The sequence below is a fragment of the Somniosus microcephalus genome, chromosome 22, assembly GCF_052327205.1.
Source record: "Somniosus microcephalus isolate GS21.2 chromosome 22, FLI_Smic_1.0, whole genome shotgun sequence".
Taxonomy (NCBI): domain Eukaryota; kingdom Metazoa; phylum Chordata; class Chondrichthyes; order Squaliformes; family Somniosidae; genus Somniosus; species Somniosus microcephalus.
The window spans coordinates 29,423,655-29,446,931 of NC_141008.1; the positions used below are offsets into that span (position 1 = coordinate 29,423,655).

General features: G+C 50.1%; 1 protein-coding gene across 1 annotated transcript in view; it reads right to left on the minus strand.

The window, feature by feature from the left end:
• limk1a (LIM domain kinase 1a) overlaps window positions 1–23,277 on the minus strand; it is an 83,183-nt gene that overhangs the window by 10,476 nt on the left and 49,430 nt on the right. The window contains exons 12-14 of the mRNA XM_085964356.1: window positions 9,184–9,249; window positions 6,391–6,562; window positions 1,952–2,007 (exon numbers count right to left, since the gene is read on the minus strand). Coding sequence (XP_085820482.1) covers window positions 1,952–2,007; window positions 6,391–6,562; window positions 9,184–9,249 — 294 coding nt within the window. The remainder of the gene's footprint in view (window positions 1–1,951; window positions 2,008–6,390; window positions 6,563–9,183; window positions 9,250–23,277) is intronic.

Consider the following 23,277-nt stretch of genomic DNA (forward strand, 5'->3'; position numbering starts at 1 on the left):
GTGGAGCTGATCTCATCTGCGTTGCGTTCATTTGAACTGTAGGAAACCCCTGGCTAGTTTAGATGAAACCCTTTCAAATTTGGTTTGTGAGACCATTTTGAGCTGTATCACACTAAGAACATAAGAACATAAGAAATAGGAGCAGGAGTAGGCCGATCGGCCCCTCGAGCCTGCTCCGCCATTCAATAAGATCATGGCTGATCTGATCCTAACCGCCAATCTACTATCACAGAATCATCTCCTGAATCTAACAGAATTAGACACATGAAATAGGAGCAGGATCAGGCTACGCGGCCCCTGGGCCCGCTCCGCTACCCACAGGGCCATGACCGATCCGAACCTAGACTCATGTCCAAATTCCTGCCCGCTCCCCGTAACCCTTAATTCCCTTTACTTCTAGGAAACTGTCTATTTCTGTTTTAAATTTATGTAATGATGTAGCTTCTACAGTTTTTTGGGGCAGCACATTCCATGGACCTACCACCCTCTGAGTGAAGTAGTTCCTCCTCATCTCAGTTTTGAAAGAGCAGCCCCTTATTCTAAGACTATGCCCCCTAGTTCTAGTTTCACCCATCATCGGGAACATCTTCCCTGCATCCACCCGATCCAACCCCTTCACAATCTTATATGTTTCAATAAGATCGCCTCTCATTCTTCTGAACTCCAATGAGTAGAGTCCCAATCTACTCAACCTCTCCTCATATGTCCATCCCCTCATCCCCAGGATTAACCGAGTGAACCTTCTTTGTACTGACTCGAGAGCAAGTATGTCCTTTCTTAAGTATGGACACCAAAACTGTACGCAGTATTCCAGGTGCGGTCTCAACAATACCTTGTACAACTGAAGCAATACCTCCCTATTTTTATATTCTATCCCCCTAGCAATGAAAGCCAACATTCCATTGGCCTTCTTAATCACTTGCTGCACCTGCATACTAACCTTTTGAGTTTCGTGCACCAGGACCCCCAGATCCCTTTGTACTTCAGTATTTTCCAGTTTCTTGCCATTAAGATAATAACTTGCTCTATGATTTTTCCTGCCAAAGTGCATAACCTCACACTTTCCAGTATTGTATTCCATCTGCCAAATCTCTGCCCACTTACTTAGCCTGTCTATGTCCCCTTGAAGGTTTTTTATGTCCTCCTCACTCACTACTTTCCCCCCCATCTTAGTATCATCTGCAAACTTTGATATGTTACACTCGGTCCCCTCCTCCAAATCGTTAATATAGATTGTAAAGAGTTGGGGACCCAGCACTGACCCCTGCGGAACACCACTAGTTACTGATTGCCAGTCTGAGAATGAACCATTTATCCCAACTCTCTGCCTTCTGTTAGAGAGCCAATCCTCTATCCATGCCAGTGTGAAGTAGTGGTGGGTACAGGTCTGTCTCTGGATTAAGGTTAGTTAAAGCATTACAAAGCAGCACACAACTGGCAGAAGGAAACTTTTCTCAAAATATATTGGTACATTACAAGGTCCTATCATCTTGGAGCCTCCTTTTCCCTACAAACAGAAGCTGTTGAAAAATCCAAGTTCCAAACATCTTTTTCTAATGCACATAACGCAAAGCAAGACCACACAGCAAGTCTTTCAGCGCTTTTTACTCCCTTGAACCTCGCTGCCTGGGGAAAGTCACCTCCCACTCCAAGTGCAATTATCTTTTAAAGGGGAGGTTCTCTGGGATCAGGGCCCTCATCAGCCTGTGCCTCAAATTACCCTGCTACAGTACCAATACACAACATAATCTTAGTGACAACACAGACAATGGAGTGAGCTACAATCAAAATGGAGGTGAAATACTGTGAAACAATGCCACAATCTGGTAGGAATTCTCCACCGCATGACTGAATTTACAGAGCCGATGGATTGGAAAACTACCATGAAGGTGGGTTCCTTGTCTTTAATCTCTTTACAAGCAATCAAGAGCTACTCAGTTTAATGTCTTACCTCACACAGCATAATCCCAAATGAAAAGATGTCAACTTTCTCGTCATATCTTTTTCCTGAGAAAATAAAAATAGATCAGTGAAGATCACTACCAGAGAATGCCAGTGAACAGAGAGTACCACCAAGTACCAGAGAGTACTATCAAGAAATATAAACACAGATTGTAAGAGCTTCTACAAGTATGTAAAAAGGAAGAAAGTACCAAAAGTAAGCGTTGGTCCCTTAGAGGCCGAGACAGGTGAAATTATAAATGGGGAATAAGGGTTGGCAGAGACTTTAAACAAATATTTTGTGTCTGTCTTCACAGTAGAAGACACAAAATGCACACCAAAAATAGTGAGAAATCAAGGGGCTACTGAGAGTGAGGAACTAAAAGTAATCAAGATCAGTAGAGAAAAAGTACTTGAGAAACTAATGGGATTAAAATAACACAAATCCCCTGGACCTGATGGCCTACATCCTAGGGTTCTAAAAGAGGTGGCTGCAGAGATTTTGGATGCATTGGTTGTGATCTTCCAAAATTCCCTATGTTGTAGAACGGTCCCAGCGGATTGGAAGATCACAAATGTAACCCCATTATTCAAGAAAGGAGGGGAGAGAGAAAACGGAACTACAGGTCAGTTAGCCTAACATCAGCTGCCGGGAAAATGCTGGAATCTATTACAGGAAACTTTGGTTTATCCGGAGGTTAATTGTCCGGAATGCTCGATCCACCGGCAAAAATCAGGAGCCGTTTTGTTAGGTTTTTTTTCTTCTCGTGGCTTTTTTTTCAACAGTCAGGCTCTGCAAAGTCTCTCTGAAGCTGTTGCTAAGCTACAGAGACGCTTCCAAGGTACGGCCGACTGTTTAGAAACTGTTGCTAAGCAACAGTGTTTGTTGCCAGATACGGAACTGAAAAGCTCCGTATGCTTCAACACTAGCGCTGGTTTGTCCGGCAGTTTTGATGGAACAGCAACAGCTCGGTCCCGTCGGTGCCAGATAGCACAAAGTTTCCTGTATTAAGGAAGTGGCAACAGGGCATTTAGAAAATCATAACATGATTAGGCAGAGTCAACATGGTTTTATGAAAAGGAAATCGTGTTTAACAAATGTATTAGAGTTTTTTGAGGATATAACTAGCAGGGTAGATAAAGGGGAACCATTGGATGTAGTATATTTGGATTTCCAAAAGGCATTCGATAAGGTGTCACATAAAAGGTTGTTATGCAAGATAAGGGCTCATGGGGTTGGGGGTAATATATTAGCGTGGATAGAGGATTGGTTAACAGACAGAAAACAGAGATTAAGGATAAACAGGTCATTTTCCGGTTGGCAGGCTGTAACTAGTAGGGTCAGTGTTGGGGCCTCAGCTATTTACAATTTATATTAATAACCTAGATGAAGGGACCGAGTGTAATGTATCCAAGTTTGCTGACAATACAAAAAGTTAGGTGGGAAAGCAAGCTGTGAGGAGGACACAAAGAGCCTGCAAAGGGATATAGACAGGTTAAGTGAGTGGCAGATGTATCATGTAGGGAAATATGAGGTTATTCACTTTGGTAGGAAGAATAGAAAACAGAATATTTTTCAAATGGTGAGAAACGATTAAATATTGGTGTTCACAGAAATGTAGGTGTCCATTAGGAAGGCAAATGGCATGATGGCCTTTATTGCAAGGGGGTTGGAGTATAAGGCCCCGATTTTCTCCCAGCCGTCGGGCGGGTTTTCAGGTGTGGAGGGGGGGGGGGGGGCGGGGGGAAATCCCGAATTTGGGGGTCCCGACACCATCCCGCCCAAAACCCCGCCCCACGCAAGTTTCAGGGGCGGCGGGTAGCCGCTCCGCACTGGGACCCGCCGAAACCAGGCGGGAAGGGATTAGTGCCAATTAACTGCCTGTTAACAGGTAGTTAACAGGCAGTTTTTAGCCTAATCCCTATTTTCAGGGGTTTCGACTAGGTTTCCCGATGGCTCCAAACCACGCCAGGTAGAGCAGGCAGGCTCTCGGGTTGAAGGAGTTGGAGGGGTCGCGATGTCGGGGCTCAGGTGAGTGATGGGTGCATGAGTGCAAAGGTAAGTGTGTAAAGAAGTTTAAATTACCTGTACTTATCTTAACAGCCTTTCTTCCTGTAGCCGTCGGGAGCCCATCACTCAGCCGGAACTCAAAGCTGAGCGGCTGCGATCTGTGAAAAGTGACAGCCTGCAGCTTTGAGTGCTGCTGAGATTTCTAAATGAGTCTGCGAAGAACTCATCTTAGAACTCAGACTGTCAGTGTTTCACAGCTTCAAACAGCTCTGAAACACTGATATTTCATCGGTCACAGAATCACAGAAATCCCACAGTGCAGATAGAGGCCATTTCGGCCCATCGAGCCTGCACCGACACATATCCCACCCAATCCCCGTAACCCCTGCACCAACACATATCCCACCCTATCCCTGTAACCCCACGTATTTAATCCCCCTAACACTAAGGGTCAATTTATCATAGCCAATCAACCTAACTCGCACATCTTTGGACTGTGGGAGGAAACCGGGGCACCCGAAGGAAACCCACACAAACACAGGGAGAATGTGCAAACTCCACACAGACAGTCACCCGAGGCCGGATTCGAACCCGGGTCCCTGGCGCTGTGAGGCAACAGTGCTAACCACTATGCCACCGTGCTGTCAAGGAATCTTGACAGATGAAATTGCAGTCTGTGACGTCACCTGTTGCCGGGTGGCCCTTAATTGGCTTGCTGAGCCCGCTGGGCGGGCTCAACACGGTCAATCAAGGGAAAATCGAGCAGATTGGCCAGACGTCGATGTGGGAGGGTCAAAAACCCCAAAATTGAAGTCCCGCCTCCTTCCCAACAGCTTCGGGAAAATCCAGCCCTAAGGGTAAGGAAGTCTTACTACAATTATACAGGGCTTTGGTGAGACCACACCTGGAGTACTGTGCACAGTTTTGGTCTCCTTATCTGAGGAAGGATATGCTTGCCTTAGAGACAGTGCAATGAAGGTTTACTAGATTGATCCCTGGGATGAGAGGGCTGTCCTATGAGGAGAGATTGAATAGATTGGGCCTATACTCTCTGGAGTTTAGAAGAATGAGAGGTGATCTCATTGAAACATACAAGATTCTGAGGGGGATTGACAGGGTAGATGCTGAGAGGATGTTTCCCCTGGCTGGAGTGTCTAGAACTAGTGGGCATAGTCTCAGGATAAGGGGTAGGCCATTTAAGACTGAGATGAGGAGGAATCACTTCACTCAGAGTTGTGAATCTTTGGAATTCTTTACCCCAAAGGGCTGTTAATGCTCAGTCACTGAGTATATTCAAGGCTGAGATAGATACACTTTTGGACTCTAGGGGGATTAAGGGACATGGGGATCCGGCAGGAAAGTGGAGTTGAGGTCGAAGATCAGCCATGATCTTATTGAATGGCGGAGCAGGCTCGAGGGGCCGTATGGCCTACTCCTGCTCCTATTTCTATGTTCTTATGTTCTATCACTGAGGACCAGAGAGTACCGCTGAGCGTCAAACAGTACTGCAAATATCAGAAAGTAACATGGAGGACCAGCGAGCACGAGAGAGCAGTGCTGAATGCTGGACAGCTTTCACTAGCAAAAGCAAGTACATGGAAGCACTAATATGCTATATTGAATAGAACTAATTGAGCATCACCTTCTGTCTGACTCATATACACACAGACTGGTGCTCTTCCCATGCTCTGCCTGTAGTCAAAAATCATTAGTGCAAGGTTGAACTGTCTGCAATTGGTTCAGAGATGCTGGTGTTAGAGACTCTCAGGGCACCTGGATAGCACATATTTAACTTTACACATGGGTGACCCAAAACCAGGAGCAACTTTCCACCATGGGTCACCACACGGGACACCAAATTTGTGGTCTGTAACCTTGGCCAGACAGTAGGGATGAGTCTCTTCTCCAGAACGGTGATTTGATCAAATTAAATTGAGCCATCCTTGTTCAAGATGCAGTGTCGACACCTGCTCCTGGCCAATACTAGACGATCATTTTAAAACCCAGGTCATTGTGCTGTGTGAAAAGGTTCCACCCAGTTGCTCCGAGGCCCACTGGGTAAAGCTACGGTCAGATGTAGTACTGAGCCACCGGACTAGAAAGCTCCAGGTTTGATCCCGTCTGTGCTGAATGGCAGCAGCACCCCGATGCACGGAAGTGGAAAAGAAAAAATAAATCGGCTGGGAGATGCTCATTCCCGAGCACGATCCACTGAGCTCCTGCTGGAAGGCGCTCACTTGTGGAGGTTACACGAGGAAAGGATCATGTCCTGTGCTGCTGAATGGCTTGCTGATGTTCACTTCCATGCTCACATATGAAGAATGGATCCGTGGACAGGAAAATGCGGTTTCCATGGTGTAATCTCAGCAACACTGAGCACCCTGAGGAGAGATGAATGAATAATTGGGGAAAAGATATTTCCCCCGTTACATGCTCACCGTTAATCATTTCCGGAGCCATCCAGTAAGGATTTCCCACCACAGTGTAGCGCTTCTTCCTGTCTGGCTTCCTCATGGTGGCCAGGTTTCCTGGTGACTGATTGTCTGTCTGCTTTACATCATCAACCATTAGTCGAGACAATCCAAAGTCTGCCACCACGACAGTTTTATTCTGAAATACAAGACAGAAATTGAGGGGAAAGCCCACGTGCACAATCTGACAGGGACCGCCATCGTCAGGACAACCCCCCACAACAGCTCTGTCACCCAGGACACCTCCCCCCCACCCCGCTACTCCCAACAGCTCCATCGCCCAGGACCCCTCCCCCCCCCCCCCACCCCACTACTCCCAACAGCTGTGTCGCCCAGGACCCCTTCCCCCCCCCCCCAACCCCGCTACTCCCAACAGCTCCGTCGCCCAGGACCCCTCCCCCACCACCCCACTACTCCCAACAGCTCCGTCGCCCAGGACCCCTCCCCCCACCCCGCTACTCCCAACAGCTCTGTCACCCAGGACCCCTCATCCGCCCACCCCGCTACTCCCAACAGAGACCGTTGGCCAGGACACCCGGCGCCCCCCCTCAGAGAGACCGGTACCCCCAACAGAAACGGCCATTGCCCAGGACAACCCCACCCCCCCTTAAACAGGAGCTGCCATCGCCCAGGACACCCCCTCCCCCCAAACGACAGGGTCTGCCATCGCACGGGGCCCCCCCGCAACCTCAATCTCTCAGGACCCCCACCCGCTGACTGAAACCGCCATCGCCCGGGGATCTCCCCTCCCCCTTCTGATGGAGACCATCATCGCCCGGGGATCCCCCCTCCCCCTCTGATGGAGACCACCATCGCCCGGGGATCTCCCCTCCCCCTTCTGATGGAGACCACCATCGCCCGGGGATCCCCCCTCCCCCTCTGATGGAGACCATCATCGCCCAGGGATCCCCCCTCCCCCTCTGATGGAGACCACCATCGCCCGGGGATCCCCCCTCCCCCTCTGATGGAGACCACCATCGCCCGGGGATCCCCCCTCCCCCTCTGATGGAGACCACCATCGCCCGGGGATTCCCCCCCCCGCTCCTCTGATGGAGACCACCATCGCCCGCGGATCCCCCCTCCCCCTCTGATGGAGACCACCATCGCCCAGGGATCTCCCCTCCCCCCTCTGATGGAGACCATCATCGCCCGGGGATTCCCCCTCCCCCTCTGATGGCGACCACCATCGCCCGGAGATTCCCCCTCCCCCTCTGATGGCGACCACCATCGCCCGGGGATTCCCCCCTCCCCCTCTGATGGAGACCACCATCGCCCGGGGATCCCCCCTCCCCCTCTGATGGAGACCACCATCGCCCGGGGATCCCCCCTCCCCCTCTGATGGAGACCACCATCGCCCGGGGATTCCCCCCCCCGCTCCTCTGATGGAGACCACCATCGACCGGGGATCCCCCCCCGCCTCTGATGGAGACCACCATCGCCCGGAGATTCCCCCTCCCCCTCTGATGGCGACCACCATCACCCGGGGATCCCCACTCCCCCTCTGATGGAGACCACCATCGCCCGGGGATCCCCCCTCCCCCTCTGATGGAGACCACCATCGCCCAGGGATCCCCCCTCCCCCTCTGATGGAGACCACCATCGCCCGGGGATCTCCCCCTCCCCCTCTGATGGAGACCATCATCGCGCGGGGATTCCCCCCCTCCCCCTCTGATGGAGACCATCATCGCCCGGGGATCCCCCCTCCCCCTCTGATGGAGACCACCATCGCCCGGGGATTCCCCCCCCGCTCCTCTGATGGAGACCACCATCACCCGGGGATTCCCCCCCCGCTCCTCTGATGGAGACCACCATCACCCGGGGATCCCCCCTCCCCCTCTGATGGAGACCACCATCACCCGGGGATTCCCCCCCCACCCCCTCTGATGGAGACCACCATCGCCCAGGGATTCCCCCCCCGCTCCTCTGATGGAGACCATCATCGCGCGGGGATTCCCCCCCTCCCCCTCTGATGGAGACCATCATCGCCCGGGGATCCCCCCTCCCCCTCTGATGGAGACCACCATCGCCCGGGGATTCCCTCCCCGCTCCTCTGATAGAGACCACCATCACCCGGGGATTCCCCCCCCGCTCCTCTGATGGAGACCACCATCGCCCGGGGATTCCCTCCCCGCTCCTCTGATAGAGACCACCATCACCCGGGGATTCCCCCCCCGCTCCTCTGATGGAGACCACCATCACCCGGGGATTCCCCCCTCCCCCTCTGATGGAGACCACCATCACCCGGGGATTCCCCCCCCCCTCTGATGGAGACCACCATCGCCCAGGGATTCCCCCCCCGCTCCTCTGATGGAGACCACCATCGCGCGGGGGTTCCCCCCCCCCCCCCCCTCTGATGGAGACCACCATCGCCCGGGGATCTCCCCCCCCCCTCTGATGGAGACCACCATCACCCGGGGATTCCCCCCCCCGCCCCCTCTGATGGAGACCACCATCGCCCGGGGATCTCCCCCCCCCCCCTCTGATGGAGACCACCATCACCCGGGGATTCCCCCCCCCCGCTCCTCTGATGGAGACCACCATCGCGCGGGGATCTCCAATGGCCCCTAATCACTGGCCAGGAACACAGTGATTGGCTGTGGGGAAGGTGCATTCATTCTGTGCGCTTCCAGTTGTGCAGCAGGCTGCACTGGCACAAAAGACAATTCAGGATAATTCTGTGGGAAAAGCTGCGCCACGTGTATCCCAAACGGTCAACAGAAATCTGTCTCACCCCTTTGCCCACGTTACGCTGGCGCTTACCTCACGCACTAGGCAGTTATGAGAGTTCAAATCTCGATGGATAATATTCATGGAATGCAGGTAGCACTGAAATCAGAAAGATTCAGGGAGCAAAGTGAAGAGTTTTGAAATAATTACCATTTCTCCTTTAGTTTATTCAATGAGACACTCCACTTCTGTACACCCTAGAGGAAAGGCGGACAGACCTGCTGAGAGGATCGGGGTGGGGGCCAACCTAACTGCAGTGCCCCAGCCCTCTGGTGAACAGACTGCAGTGCCCCAGTCCTCTGGCGAACCGACTGCAGTGCCCCAGCCCTCTGGGGAACTGACTGCAGTGCCCCAGCCCTCTGACGAACCGATTGCAGTGCCTCAGCCCTCTGACGAACCGGCTGCAATGTCCCAGCCCTCTGACGAACTGACTGCAGTGCCTCAGCCCTCTGGTGAACCGACTGCAGTGCCTCAGCCCTCTGGTGAACCGACTGCAGTGCCTCAGCCCTCTGGTGAACCGACTGCAGTGCCTCAGCCCTCTGGGGAACCGACTGCAGTGCCCCAGCCCTCTGGGGAACCGACTGCAGTGCCCCAGCCCTCTGGTGAACAGACTGCAGTGCCCCAGCCCTCTGGTGAACAGACTGCAGTGCCCCAGCCCTCTGGGGAACCGACTGCAGTGCCCCAGCCCTCTGGCGAACCGACTGCAGCACCCCAGCCCTCTGGGGAACCGACTGCAGTGCCCCAGCCCTCTGGGGAACCGACTGCAGTGCCCCAGCCCTCTGGGGAAGAGATCGCAAAGTCTCTGTTTGAAGAATGGACTCAGTCGAGAATATTTTTTTGTGGGCTTTATGGGATTTTCTGAGGGTATTTTCCCTGTTATGGGATCGTCCTGTGCAGATACGTGAAAAAACTGGTTTGTTAAAACTCCAGAGAACGCATGGCAGCTGGCTGTGACAAAAGAACAGTCAGTCATGTAAGATTCTGAAAAGTGTAATAAAACCGCTGCTGCCGTGTGGAGATCGAAATTGCGAACGAATTGTAAGATGATAACGGACGGATTTAAAATGTAAGAAATCAGCATGTGTTCTTTGTTTGTGAAGACACAAAATGGTGGTCAGTGTGTCTTCTTTAGTTGAGAGGCCACCTGGACAAGAAGGGGAGAACATACATCTCACAGGAACGAGGAATGTGTCATGCGGATGGAACTCCAATTAGGGAAGGTTTGGAGTGGGCAGACCTATCCAAGGGCGGCAGAGAGTAATTTACAATCAACGAGGCCTTATAACTCAGTGGCGGGAGTTTTCAAAGATAAGGAGGAGAACAGAGACGACAGAGCAGGAGGAAGATTGAAGTGAGGACGCTGGCCAGTTCATGTTTCGACTCACAGTTTCCTTTGACCGATCACCCAGAATGAAGGAGTATGTATGAGAATTGGACATGGGCTTAGATAAAGTTAAAGAGGGTACTTTTATGTACATTTGAATCATTAAAGGGGCATCTTTATATACTTTGAATTGATAAGTTGCAGGCATATTTATTGCCGGGAGTTCTTTGAATTTATTGCCAAAGGTGCTTCTATGTACACTTGAATTTTGAACTATAGTCTGATTAAAAGACCAATTTTATTGCTCACATCCTTGTCTGTCATTGTTAAGCTAATTCGTAATTCTCGAGGTCCGACCAGTAGTAAGAGAAAGTGCTGCATAAATTGGCGACCACGAAGGGACCTCGAGGGGAAAAAGCATTTTTATAACAATGCCGGACAAGAAAGTGAGAAGTATGGAGGATTTGGTAGCAAAATATATTAGTTCAAAATTTGATACAGATAAACCATGGGTTAGAGATATTGTGCAGAACGATGACCCTGTACAAAAAGCAAAGGAATGGACGGAAGGTCCGTTCGGAAAGGTGCCATAGTATAAAGCGGTATGGTTGTTAGTCTATCACAGACAATTAGTTCAAAATAAGAAAGAGATTGAGCAACTGAAACAAAAGGCGAGCGACAGGGAAGCGGTGGTGAACCGTTTGTTAAAAGATTTAGAGGAATTAAAAGAACAGAGACAAGCTGAGAAAGTGAAAGGGGAAAGTAACATAGAATACGTGCAGTGTCAGGTGACGGAGTATTGGCGAAGAGCTGATAGATGGGAGAAAGAAAACCATGAGCAACATGGGCCGGCAGCCTCGGCTGAGGAAGAGTTAAGCAATGTAAAAACAGCATTTAAGGTGTTGCAGCAACAGAAAGCAGGAGAAGCTGATCCCACTAAATGCCGAAAGGAGATTGATCGATTGAAAGCTCGTCTATCGGTAGAGAAGGGGATAATATGCTTAATGACCCAAAAGGAAAGGGATATCGAGGGGGAAGGAAAGTGGTCTGATGATGGGCCACAATACGGGGAAGTGAGACTCCCGCCAGAAGTAGCGGAACCTCCGGTCCCACCGCCAATGAATCCTATGAGGCAGCAGAAATTTGGTCCCCCTGCAGGAGTAGGGAATAGAGGGGCGTTTCAGAGTGATTATACCATACCGTATAACACCACGCAATGGAAAGAAATGGTGGGTGATTTAGGGAAACTAAAAATGGGCGATGACCCTACAATTATGTTTCAGGAAGTAGCAGCTGCGGCCGCGATAAATGAGTGGGATGAACCAGAACACATTAGGATGTTACTATTTACGCTGTCAATATCGGTCTTAAGTGGCTTACCAGCCGCCACAAAAAGGGGTACAGGAACATTGCAGGAAGTTAAAGACCAAATCCCGATAGCACTAGGGTATGGGTCAGGTAATCCATTCGAACAGGTGGGCAAAACTAAGCAAAGACGCGGGGAGAGTCCTGAAAGTTATGCAGAAAGATTGTGGCCGGTATATAACATGGCCTGTGGAGGGATACTTGTTAGAGCTAACCTTGCAGCAGGGCCCCTGAATCATTGGCTGCGAGCATTAATAGCCAATAGCCTGCCACATATTAGAGCAGTGACAGAAGCATGGTATGACCCACAAGGCAACCAGACAGAGGTACAGACCTTGCGGAAAATGACCCTAGCTTTTGAAAGAGAAAGACAGGAAGAAGTAGGGGAGGGGCCTAATTAAGTCGAGACAACATGATAAGGTATGTGAAACAAGGGGATGGAAACAGGAAGGAGATTACCCCCCTATGGAGGATAAGCAATGCTTTAATTGTGGAGGAAAGGGACATTTTATTAGAGACTGCAGAAGACCGAGGAAAGATAGAAATGAAGAACCGATTACAAGGCCCACTGTGCCTACAGAGCAGACAAAGGCAACAGTAACCGATCAGGCGGGGCTGGCCTTAGTGGGAGCCCTGAAACAACTAGGGGTCATGGGGAAGGTGGATGCTGCAAAAGGAAGTGAAACATCACTAAGATCACAATGAAGGGGCCGCGCCCAGCCCGAGTACCTGTGTCCCCTCAGGTGAAGGGGCCGCGCACAGCCCGAGTACCTGTGTCCCCTCAGGTGAAGGGGCCGCGCCCAGCCCGAGTACCTGTGTCCCCTCAGGTGAAGGGACCGCGCCCAGCCGAGTACCTGTGACCCCTCAGGTGAAGGGGCCGCGCCCAGTCCGAGTACCTGTGTCCCCTCAGGTGAAGGGGCCGCGCCCAGCCCGAGTACCTGTGTCCCCTCAGGTGAAGGGGCCGCGCCCAGTCCGAGTACCTGTGTCCCCTCAGGTGAAGGGGCCGCGCCCAGCCCGAGTACCTGTGTCCCCTCAGGTGCGACAATTGGGGACAACCATATGTGAAAGTAGAAGTAGAACATACAAACAGGACGTGTCTAGTGGATCCCGGAGCCTCAAGCAGCGTGATTCACTCGGAATGTCCTGATAGTTCCCCATGGTCGTCAGGAACACCATATGTGTTAGCCGGTTTCACGGGCAACCAAAAGGCAGGGGCGGTATCAAGACCTTTAAAAGTTAAGGTAGGGGGACTAGAATCGAAGTGGGAATGTGTTCTTATGAATTGGGAGAAGGAAGGGCATGGAGTGCTAGGCTCTGATTGGAGGCTGGCCCACAATGTGATAGTGGACCGTCATAATGATTGTTTGTGGGGCGCAGCAGAAGAGGATAAATCAGGAGAGGTGCGGGTAATCCCAAAGGGAAATAAAGGGGATGGTTGGAGCTGCATGATGCAACCGCAAGTGAGGTAAGACTGGGAGAATAGGTTGTGAAGGCAATTTAAGAAAAGGAAAAAGGGAAAAATTAAAGTTTTACCGACACAAAGCTATTAGTTTCTGTCCAAAACAAGTAAAACACAAGGTTTGCTGAGTGAAAGGATCAGAAAGGAATGCTGAAATCTCAGTTTGTGTGAAAGTGTGTGTTAAAAGTGTGGTAGTTTTCTGTCTTTGAAAGAAAGTGTCTGGTGTGTTTGTTTCAGCCCCACCTACTTTTCTGTACTGAGAGCTTGTCTTGTCTTGAATGATGGACAAGTGGCTGTTTTAAGTTTGTTCATTGTTTTACAAAAGATAAGCTTCATCCTTGAAGTTAATGTGCCTGGAATAAAATGAATAGAACGTTTACAAAGCATGTGTGAATGTTTCTTTGTTAGTGTGGCTTCTTCCTTTGTTTTTCAAGTGATACTGCTTAGTTTTAAAATATTGGTTTGAATTGAATTGGAGTTATTGAGGTTAATTAACCCATTAAAACCAGACTTTTATTGTGGCCACGGTGAAATTCTGGCTGCTGTAAATTTGTGTGGAAGCTACTAGTTCCGGATAAGTGGCAAAAACACATCAACAATTTTTGTAAATTTTTGACTAATTGCAAGTATGGTTGACCAGGGGAAAAAAAGAGGAAATGCTATTGTGTGGAGTTGCTTCACAGAATGTTTAGGATATCTCATTTTAAAGCGACAAGACTTTGCAAGCTGTGAGGTTGTGTGACCAAACCCGACAGTGAGTGATGTCTGTGTTTGTCTTCTTTTGAAATGCAAAAGAGATGCATAAGAGATTAGCGTGTAAAGTTAAAGCACATGGAATTGGGGGTAAGGTACTATCTTGGGATAGAAAACTGGTTGGCAGACAGAAAGCAAAGAGTTGGAATAAACGGGTCTTTTTCCAAGTGGCAGGCAGTGACTAGTGGGGTACCACAGGGATCAGTCCTTGGACCCCAGCTATTCACAATATATATTAATGATCTAGACAAGGGAACTAGATGTAATATCTCCAAATTTGCAGACGACACAAAGCTGGGTGGGCGTGTGTGCTGTGAGGAGGATGCCGAGAAACTCCAGGATGATTTGGACAGGTTGGGTGATTGGGCAGAAGCATGGCAGATGCAGTATAACATGGATAAATGTGAGGTTATCCACTTTGGTGGCAAAAACAGGAAGGCAGATTATTATCTGAATGGCAATAGATTGGGAGAAGGGGAAGTGCAACGAGATCTGGGTGTCCTTGTGCACCAGTCGATGAAGGTAAGCATGCAGGTGCAGCAGGCGGTTAAGAAGGCAAATGGTATGTTGGCCTTCATAGCGAGAGGGTTTGAGTACAGGAACAAGGATGTCTTGCTGCAGTTGTACAGGGCCTTGGTGAGACCACACCTTGAGTATTGTGTGCAGTTTTGGTCACCTTACCTGAGGAAGGATGTTCTTGCCATGGAAGGAGTTCAGTGAAGATTCACCAGACTGATACCTGGGATGGCAGGAATGACGTATGAGGAGAGATTGGGTCGATTGGGCTTGTACTCGCTGGAGTTTAGAAGAATGAGAGGGGATCTCATTGAAACTTATAAAGTTCTGACAGGACTGGACAGACTAGATGCAGGAGGGATGTTCCCGATGGCAGGGGAGTCCAGAACCAGGGGTCATAGTCTAAGGATAAGGGGTAGGCCATTTAGGACAGAAATGAGGAGGAATTTCTTCACCCAGAGAGTGGTGAACCTGTGGAATTCTCTACCACAGAAGGCAGTAGAGGCCGATTCATTAAATATATTCAAGAAGGAGTTGGATATATTTCTTAAGGCTAAAGGGATCAAGGGATATGGGGAGAAAGCAGGGACCGGGTACTGAATTTGGACGATCAGCCATGATCGCATTGAATGGCGGAGCAGGCTCGAGGGGCCGAATGGCCTTCTCCTGCTCCTATCTTCTATGTCTTTATGTAAGTTAACTCTTTTCACAGCAGCTGTGAACTCTGTTTTTAACCCCACAAGCAGATGTGGGTTTTGTAAACATTTTGGGCATTGTTAAATTTTTAAGTTTTAAATTTGAGTGGATTGATGAATTAACCCATTTGGCTCTTAGGAAAGCTGCAATGGATTGTCTGTTTTTTTTCTTTTAAGCATGAGTGTTGATGGTGCAAGATTACCAGCTCCAGGATGGGGAAACTCCTGTCCGCATTGAGCACTTTGATGCTCGTAGCGGATGGGATTGATCTATATCAGGAATCACAGCAGCTCGGAAGCAGCACCAATGAAACCATAACCTCACTGGATAGAGGGTTTTCTGTTGTAAATTAGATGAATGTAGCAATTAAAAATCAAACTATAACATATTATAATTGGACAGTGAGGGTAACGGAGCAGAGGGTGCATGAGCAGCAAAGGATTTGTTTAAAATGCTCAAATTAAAAATCATTATGATAATATTCAATGTCCTGATCAGTCCCAAGAAGCCATTCAATTAAAGGTGAGAGAGAAACCTGTTCCACCCGATGAAGGGAGTGAAGAGTGCCCCACCCCATTCCCTGCTCCGATTAACGGATTGGTGTTGGTTCCCAGTGAGTTGTCAATGTTACATGATGTTGTATTAGATGCAAGGGAGGTTATTGTCAATATGTCTGGTATCTAACAGTACTATATATATTAAACCTAAAAGGATGGTAAAAATCGGGAACAGGACTATTCTGCCTTTAATAGATCAGAATCCAATGCATGTTAAGGCATTAACCGAGATAGAGGATTTGGGGAAATACGTGTCCATTTTTGGATATGGGTTACCTTGGATGAATGAAAATCTCACTGAGTTTGTGAAACGGATTGGAGAAGTGGGAAAGACATTCTCAGTATTGAAAGGGCGGAATGACGCTAATGCCAGAATAATAACCTCGTTAATGAACAAGGCGACTTCTTGGTGGGATTTGGGATTTAATCGTATAGACTTAGCTCCATGGGTAAGACTGTGCTCACAAGTACTGCTTTGGTTACAGCTAGTGTGTGTAATCGTGCTTATGTGGGAGTGGGGAATGCGGACAAGACGTAACCAAAGAAAGAACAAGGGAAGACAATTGGGGCATATGAGGGGACTGTTCCCGAATTAGCTTTAATAATGTGAAATGGGGTATAGATATCGTATTATAGGGGATAAGAAGGGGACTATGTCCGATTGGAATACATACTGCTCCAACTCTGGTGTAATGTCTGCACATGAATAAACATGAGAGACATTTGAGGGAGGACTGTAAAGATTCTGAAAAGTGTAATAAAACCGCTGCTACCGTGTGGAGATCGAAATTGCGAACGAATTGCAAGATGATAACGGATGGATTTAAAATGTAAGAAATCAGCATGTGTTCTTTGTTTGTGAAGACACAAAATGGTGGTCAGTGTGTCTTCTTTGGTTGAGAGGTCACCTGGACAAGAAGGGGAGAACATACATCTCACAGGAACGAGGAATGTGTCATGCGGATGGAACTCCAATTAGGGAAGGTTTGGAGTGGGCAGACCTATCCAAGGGAGGCAGAGAGTAATTTACGATCAACGAGGCCTTATAACCCAGTGGTGGGAGTTTTCAGAGATACGAAGGAGAACAGAGACGACAGTGCAGGAGGTAGATTGAAGTGAGAAAGCTGGCCAGTTCATGTTTCGACTCACAGTTTCCTTTGACCGATCACCCAGAATGAAGGAGTATGTATGAGAATTGGACATGGGCTTAGATAAAGTTAAAGAGGGTACTTTTATGTACATTTGAATCATTAAAGGGGCATCTTTATATACTTTGAATTGATAAGTTGCAGGCATATTTATTGCCGGGAGTTCTTTGAATTTATTGCCAAAGGTGCTTCTATGTACACTTGAATTTTGAACTATAGTCTGATTAAAAGACCAATTTTATTGCTCACATCCTTGTCTGTCATTGTTAAGCGAATTCGTAATTCTCGAGGTCCGACCAGTAGTAAGAGAAAGTGCTACAGTCATCCAGAATGTATGGGTTCGCCCGACTGTCCTGGAAAAAGGAAGGGGGCCATTGAACTTGAACTTATTAGAAAGCCACTCGAATATGCAAAAGCACTTCTCACCTCCATCTCAGAAGAGAAGCAGAACAATGAACCCACTGGCCTCGCCAGCCAGAGAGGAGCCAATTTTTTCCAACACAAAGACCGAGAGATGTCCCAGACTTAGGGCCATTAGTCCAATCACGGAATACTCATGGGTCTGAGGATGGCCCATCACTGATTAAGCACTGGAGTGCTTAGAAACAAAAGGATTTTAAAGATTGCCGGGAAAGATAGGGGTAGCCAGACTCCTATAAAGATAGACCCTTTCCCACCATTCTCTCTCTCTCGCTCCAACAAGATCGACCTAACAAGAAGTACCAGAGAAGCCACCGAGCGGAGTGATCAAAACCGACCGCGTGTGGGGGTAAGCATAGTCTCGAGTGTCCCAAGCTGGTAACCCGTGAGTTGTAAGGGTTCAGAGTTTTCTCAGAAGTGAAGCTTTTGGGCTATTCCGAGGGGGGGGAGCTTCGTCTGGTTCAGCCAGGCGAAGGGGTTTATGCGACTGGGTAATTCGTTGGTAGGGGTGGAATTAGAGTCCACCATAGCAACAAGGGAATTACTGCTCGTTATAGTCCCCAGTTTTGTACTGTATGTATGTTGTTTGTAACCTGGATTTTATTCTCCACAGAGACAGTGATTTCGTTTAGTAGTGCATGTTTTAGCCAGTGTATGTTAGACCAAATAAATATAAGTTTGATTTTTCATTGAAGCATTCCTGTCCATGACTTATTTCGTTTACACTCTGAATAATAATTCCCGGGTATAGAACTTTCGTAGGCGGGGGCAATTCGTCTAGCAATTGGGCTAGGATCAAAAACCGCTTCCACTCTTGGCGACCGCGGCAGGACCTGAGTTACAGGAGTGTAAATCAGTCATGGACAGAGCTTCTGGCGAAAGATCCCAAATGGAGGAAAGGATTTCTTCATATGTGTTTAAGAAGGTTAACGTCACTAAGAAGTGGGTGCTACGTTTGTTGTGTGCTGAGCATCCGGTGGACGCAGCAGCAGAATGGACGGAGGGCAAGTAGCATAGGCGCAGCATTGAAAAGGCGATATGGCTCGTCTGTCTACAAAGAAAAGTCCAACTGCTAGATAAGCAGGTGGATAAGTTAGAGGCAGAGCTCAGGGAGTCCAAGGCACAGTCAGACGCAAGGGCTGTAGTAGGGAGCAGGTTATGCACGGAGCTAAGGGATGAGAAGCAGGGAAGAATAAGCCAGGAGGAAACCTTCCGTAACCATAAGGAGTTCCTGCAATGCCAGGTAACTGAGGCAAAGGGGAACGAGAGGGTGGTTAGGGAGGAGAATGCTCGCTTGTCGAGTGAGGTAAACGTGCTGGGAGAGCAGTTGAAGGATATTTAGGTGGCATACAGAGTCGCCAGCACTGGAGGGTTTGATAAGGGTCCTTGCCAGGAGCAGATCCGGAATTTGACCGATGCTCTATCTAAGGCCAAAGGGATGGTCTGCTTGGTAGCTCCGGGAATGGCCCGGGTAGATGAGGAAGAGCAGGAGGGAGATAAGGAGGACTGTGAGGCAGAGGAGGATGCTTGACCACTGCCCGAAGTGCCGGGACCAGGACCCATGTGCCCTGTCCAGCAGTGGAAATACGGTGCGCCCGTAGCCGGTCAAGAGCAAGGAGCACTGCAGAGTGACTTCGTGGTCCCATATACGACCACCCAGCTGCAGGCAATGGTCTCTAACCTGACCAAACTGACCAGCACAGGGGACCCATCTGTCCATTTTACAGATGTGGAGCAGGTGGGGGGGGATCAATAATTGTAACGAAGCTGAGACAGCCAAATTACTTTTATTTTCCTTGGATAGGAGGTTGTACCAGTCACTCTCAGCGGGTAGCAAGAGGGGGCAGGGTACGTTAGAGAGGATAAAGGATGACATCCTAGAGGCTATGGGCCTCAATGATGGAAGTCCCTTCTCCCGAGTGGAAAGGACACTGCAGTCAGCTGGGGAGGCACCGCAGGCTTTCGCAGACAGGCTTTGGCCCGTCTACCGGAGTGCCTGTGCAGGGGTGCCCGACCGGGCGCAGCTGCAGTGGGAGCCTAGGGCTCATTGGCTGAGGACCCTGGTGGCAAACAGCCTGCCCAGGATCAAGGCCAAAGCAGAGGGGTGGTTCAATTCCAGGGATCCCCAGACCACAGAAGAGTGTGTGATCCGTCAGTTAACTCTCTCTTTAAGAATGGTAGGGGTGAGGATGAGAAACCAAAGGGCAGAGTACACGAGTTAAAGCCTAGTGGAGGCAACGTTAGAAGAGAGTGGGGCCAGGAAGGGGGTTGCTCAGAGAAGAAGCAGGGCTGTTATGGGTGTGGGAGTAAAGGGCACTGGAGGAGAGATTGCCCAGTCTCTGACAAAAGGAGCGGGAAAGGGGATCCTCCAGCGCCAGTGCAGAAAGCCGCAGCTGTGGCAGGAAGCAGCACTGATCCGTTCGCGGCATTAGTGGCTGCTCTCCGCGCAGTCTTTCCGGCAGGGCAGGGTAGGGTTGACGTGGCAGTGGACTCCCATCCGCCCCGAACAATCCCGACCCATGACTAGGGGCTTCTCAGCCCGTTTACCTGTGCCCACTAAGTTATGATGCTTGGAAGAGACCGTGCGTGAAGATGGGGGTGGAGAAGGTGCAAGGGACTTATCTGCTGGACACTGGAGCTTCAAGCACCATTGTCTATGCGGATAACCCAACCACATCACCTCTATCGAGCGGGGTCCCAGATAACTTAGTAGGGTTCACCGGGAACGAGCAGGCTGGGTCTTTCTCCATCCCGCTGGCCATCGATCTGGGTACACTCCATATGGAGTGGAAGTGTGTCCTGATGCGCTGGGAGCGGGAGGGAATAGGCATTTTGGGGGCAGACTTCATACTGGCCCACAAGATATTGGTGGATTTCCAGAATCACTGTCTTTGGGGGGCAGCATGCACAGGAAAGGAGAACAAGGTGGTAGTTATACCAGGGAAGCAAAGCAAGGGAACCGTGTGCATGATGAAGCCCAAGGGTAGTTATGACCTTGAACTTTTGGTCACTTCTACCCCGGCGGAGTACATAGCGGATGTGCAAGCCAACCTCGCGGCATTCGCTACACACAAGCACGCCTGTGGGAGGGTAATAGGGGTGGAGGTCAGAGTAGAAGGAGACCCCATGGCCCGACCACAGAAACAGTACAACTTCCCCAGAGAGGCAGTGGCGGATTTAGAGACGGCATTGGGATCACTGGTTGAGCAGGTGTGTTGAGACCCATAACGACCCATGTGAACTCTCCGATTTGGCCGGTTAGGAAACTGTACAATTCAAGGAGAGCCACTGTGGACTATTGGGTTCTTAACAAGAACATCCCAGCCTGTGCCCCCACCGTCGCAGCCGTAGCTGACCTGATCAGGAGTATCCCAGCATCCGCGAAAACATTCACGGCGCTGGACATTTCGAACGGATTCTGCTCTATCCCTCTCAGAAGGGAGGACCAGTATAAGTTCGCATTCACTTTCCAGGGTCAGCAGTACACATGGACCTGCCTGCCCCAAGGGTTTCACAACAGTCCTTCTATTTTCCACCAACGTATGGCCAACTGTTTAAAAGGGTTCAGCAGACCACAGCAGCTTGTGCAGTACGTGGATGACCTGCTTTTGTTCTCCAACGAGGGGGAGGAGCATGGCCCCCAGCTGGCTGAGCTGCTGAGTCTGTGAAAGGAAGCTGGGTTCAAGGTTAATCCCAAGAAAGCACAGATCGGCCAGCAGGAAGTAAAATTCCTCGGGCTGACCGTGCGTGCTGGGGAGAGGGCCATCGATGAGGAAGGCGGTACAGGACCTGCCCCAACCACAGTAACGGAGGTAAGATCCTTCCTGGGACTCACAGGATACTGTAGGGATTTCATAGAGGACTATGCTGCTACGGCAGCTCCTCTACTCCGGCTCCTCCACAAGGGAGTGGGCTGGGAGTGGGAGGAGGACTGCATGGCAGCTTTTAGTCGTCTGAAGAGAGATCTGCAGACCGCACCGGCTTTAGGAGCGATTGATGGGGGAAAAGAGTTCTTTCTGGAGGTAGCTGCCACAGGGGACAGTCTGAGCGCAGTGCTGCTCCAGGAGCGGCATGGCAAGCTGAGGCCTGTGGTATACTCATCAAGAATCCTCACAGATGTAGAGAGGGGGGTACTCTAATTGTGAGAGGCACCTGCTTGCCACACATTGGGCCGTGAGGAGATCACAAATCTTCATGTGGGCTTCCCCGGTCGATAACTCTCTTAACCCATCATACGCCCACTCAGATGCTTCTGGATGGGAGGATAAAGGACGGCATGGTGAGCAGTGCACGCATTGCTCGCTGGACTTTATTGCTCTCTCAGATGAATTTGAGTGTGAAAGGCCTCCGTGAGCCCAAGCTCGCCGCAAATTTGATCTACCCAGGGGTGGCCCACAAAAGTTCTGTTGAAGGGATATGGGACGTAGACATAGGGTTTCGGGCTGGGATCCATCCCACGGGCCGTGAGATCTATGTAGACGGGTCCAGTACAGTGGTGGCCGGGGAGCGACTCACTGGATGCGGGATTTTTGACCCAAAGGCAGGCATTGCCAAGGCCATTAAACTCCCGCGCACCATGAGCGCCCAGCACGCCGAACTGTCGGCGGTGGTGTATGTGGTTACCCACCCCGAAGAGTTCCCTACACCCTACACGATTTGCTCGGACAGCATGTTCACTTGCAATTCGTGTACAGAATATTTAGCCATTTGGTCTCGTCGCGGGTTCACATCTGCAGACGGGAAACCCCTAGCAACCAAGCCATTGTTGCGACAGATCTTAACATCGATAGGAACCCAGGGGGATTTCTATATCCACAAAGTCAAGGCCCATTCTAAGACTGAACCCCGTGCGGAGGGCAATCAGCAGGCCGATGTGCTGGCCAAAGAGGATGCTCGAACGGGCACATTTTGGGATCCATATGGGTCAAGTCTGGTAGCAGCGATCAGAGACAGAGGTGGGACCCAAGGAAGTGCAGGGGTAGCATTGGCCCCGGACCTAAAGATGGTCCAGGCACGAGATCCCGCCCTAAAGACTGTTCTGGAGACGCTAGCTAAGGGAGATAAGGTAAAGGGTCCATACGGAGTGGCAGGTATTACGGTAAAGGAAGAAGCCTTCCCATGCCAAACAGCCACAGCTTTGGGGACCGCAATGATTCTAGTGTGAGAAGTGTTCTCTAGGTGGGGGCTACCACAGTATTTGGAGTCCGATCAGGGGAGTCACTTCACAGGGGCAGTCACGCAGGCGACTCTGAAGATGCTAGGTGTAGAGGGTAAATGGCACGTCGCACACAACCCGCAGTCATCGGGGATTGTGGAGCGGATGAATAGGACCATCAAGGAAAGGTTACGGAAGGAGACGGGAGACTCGCCCAGAAAATGGGCGGAGGTCTTGCCGTTTGTTCTGCTGGGGGTCCGAGCCAGCCCGTCTAGAAGCACAGGGTATTCCCTGCATGAGCTAGTGACTGGCAGGGTCATGAGAACGCCCAGCCATGTACTGGCCCCGGTTCTCACGGAAGGTCAGATGAGAGGTGAACCGGGACAGGTTTGTTAAGAATTTGCTTGAGCATCTGACAGATCCATTGGCAGGCTGCCAGTAACATGGGGAAGCAACATCGTAGAAATCGTTTATTGCTTGAGCCTCAGAGACACCACGAGTGGAAGGTCGGGGATCAAGTAATGGTTAGAAACTTTGCCAGGATATGGACTTTTGAACCGCTAAACATGGGACCGTACAGTATCGTGGATAGGGCGAGTCCGATGGTATATGTGGTCAAAATGCCCCGACGCACTAAGTGTTTCCATATCAATCAGTGCAATCTTTTCAACCCCGGGGAAAGAGCTGATAAGAGGAAACAGCAGGGAGTGGTGAGCTGCGCTACAGGTGTGGGT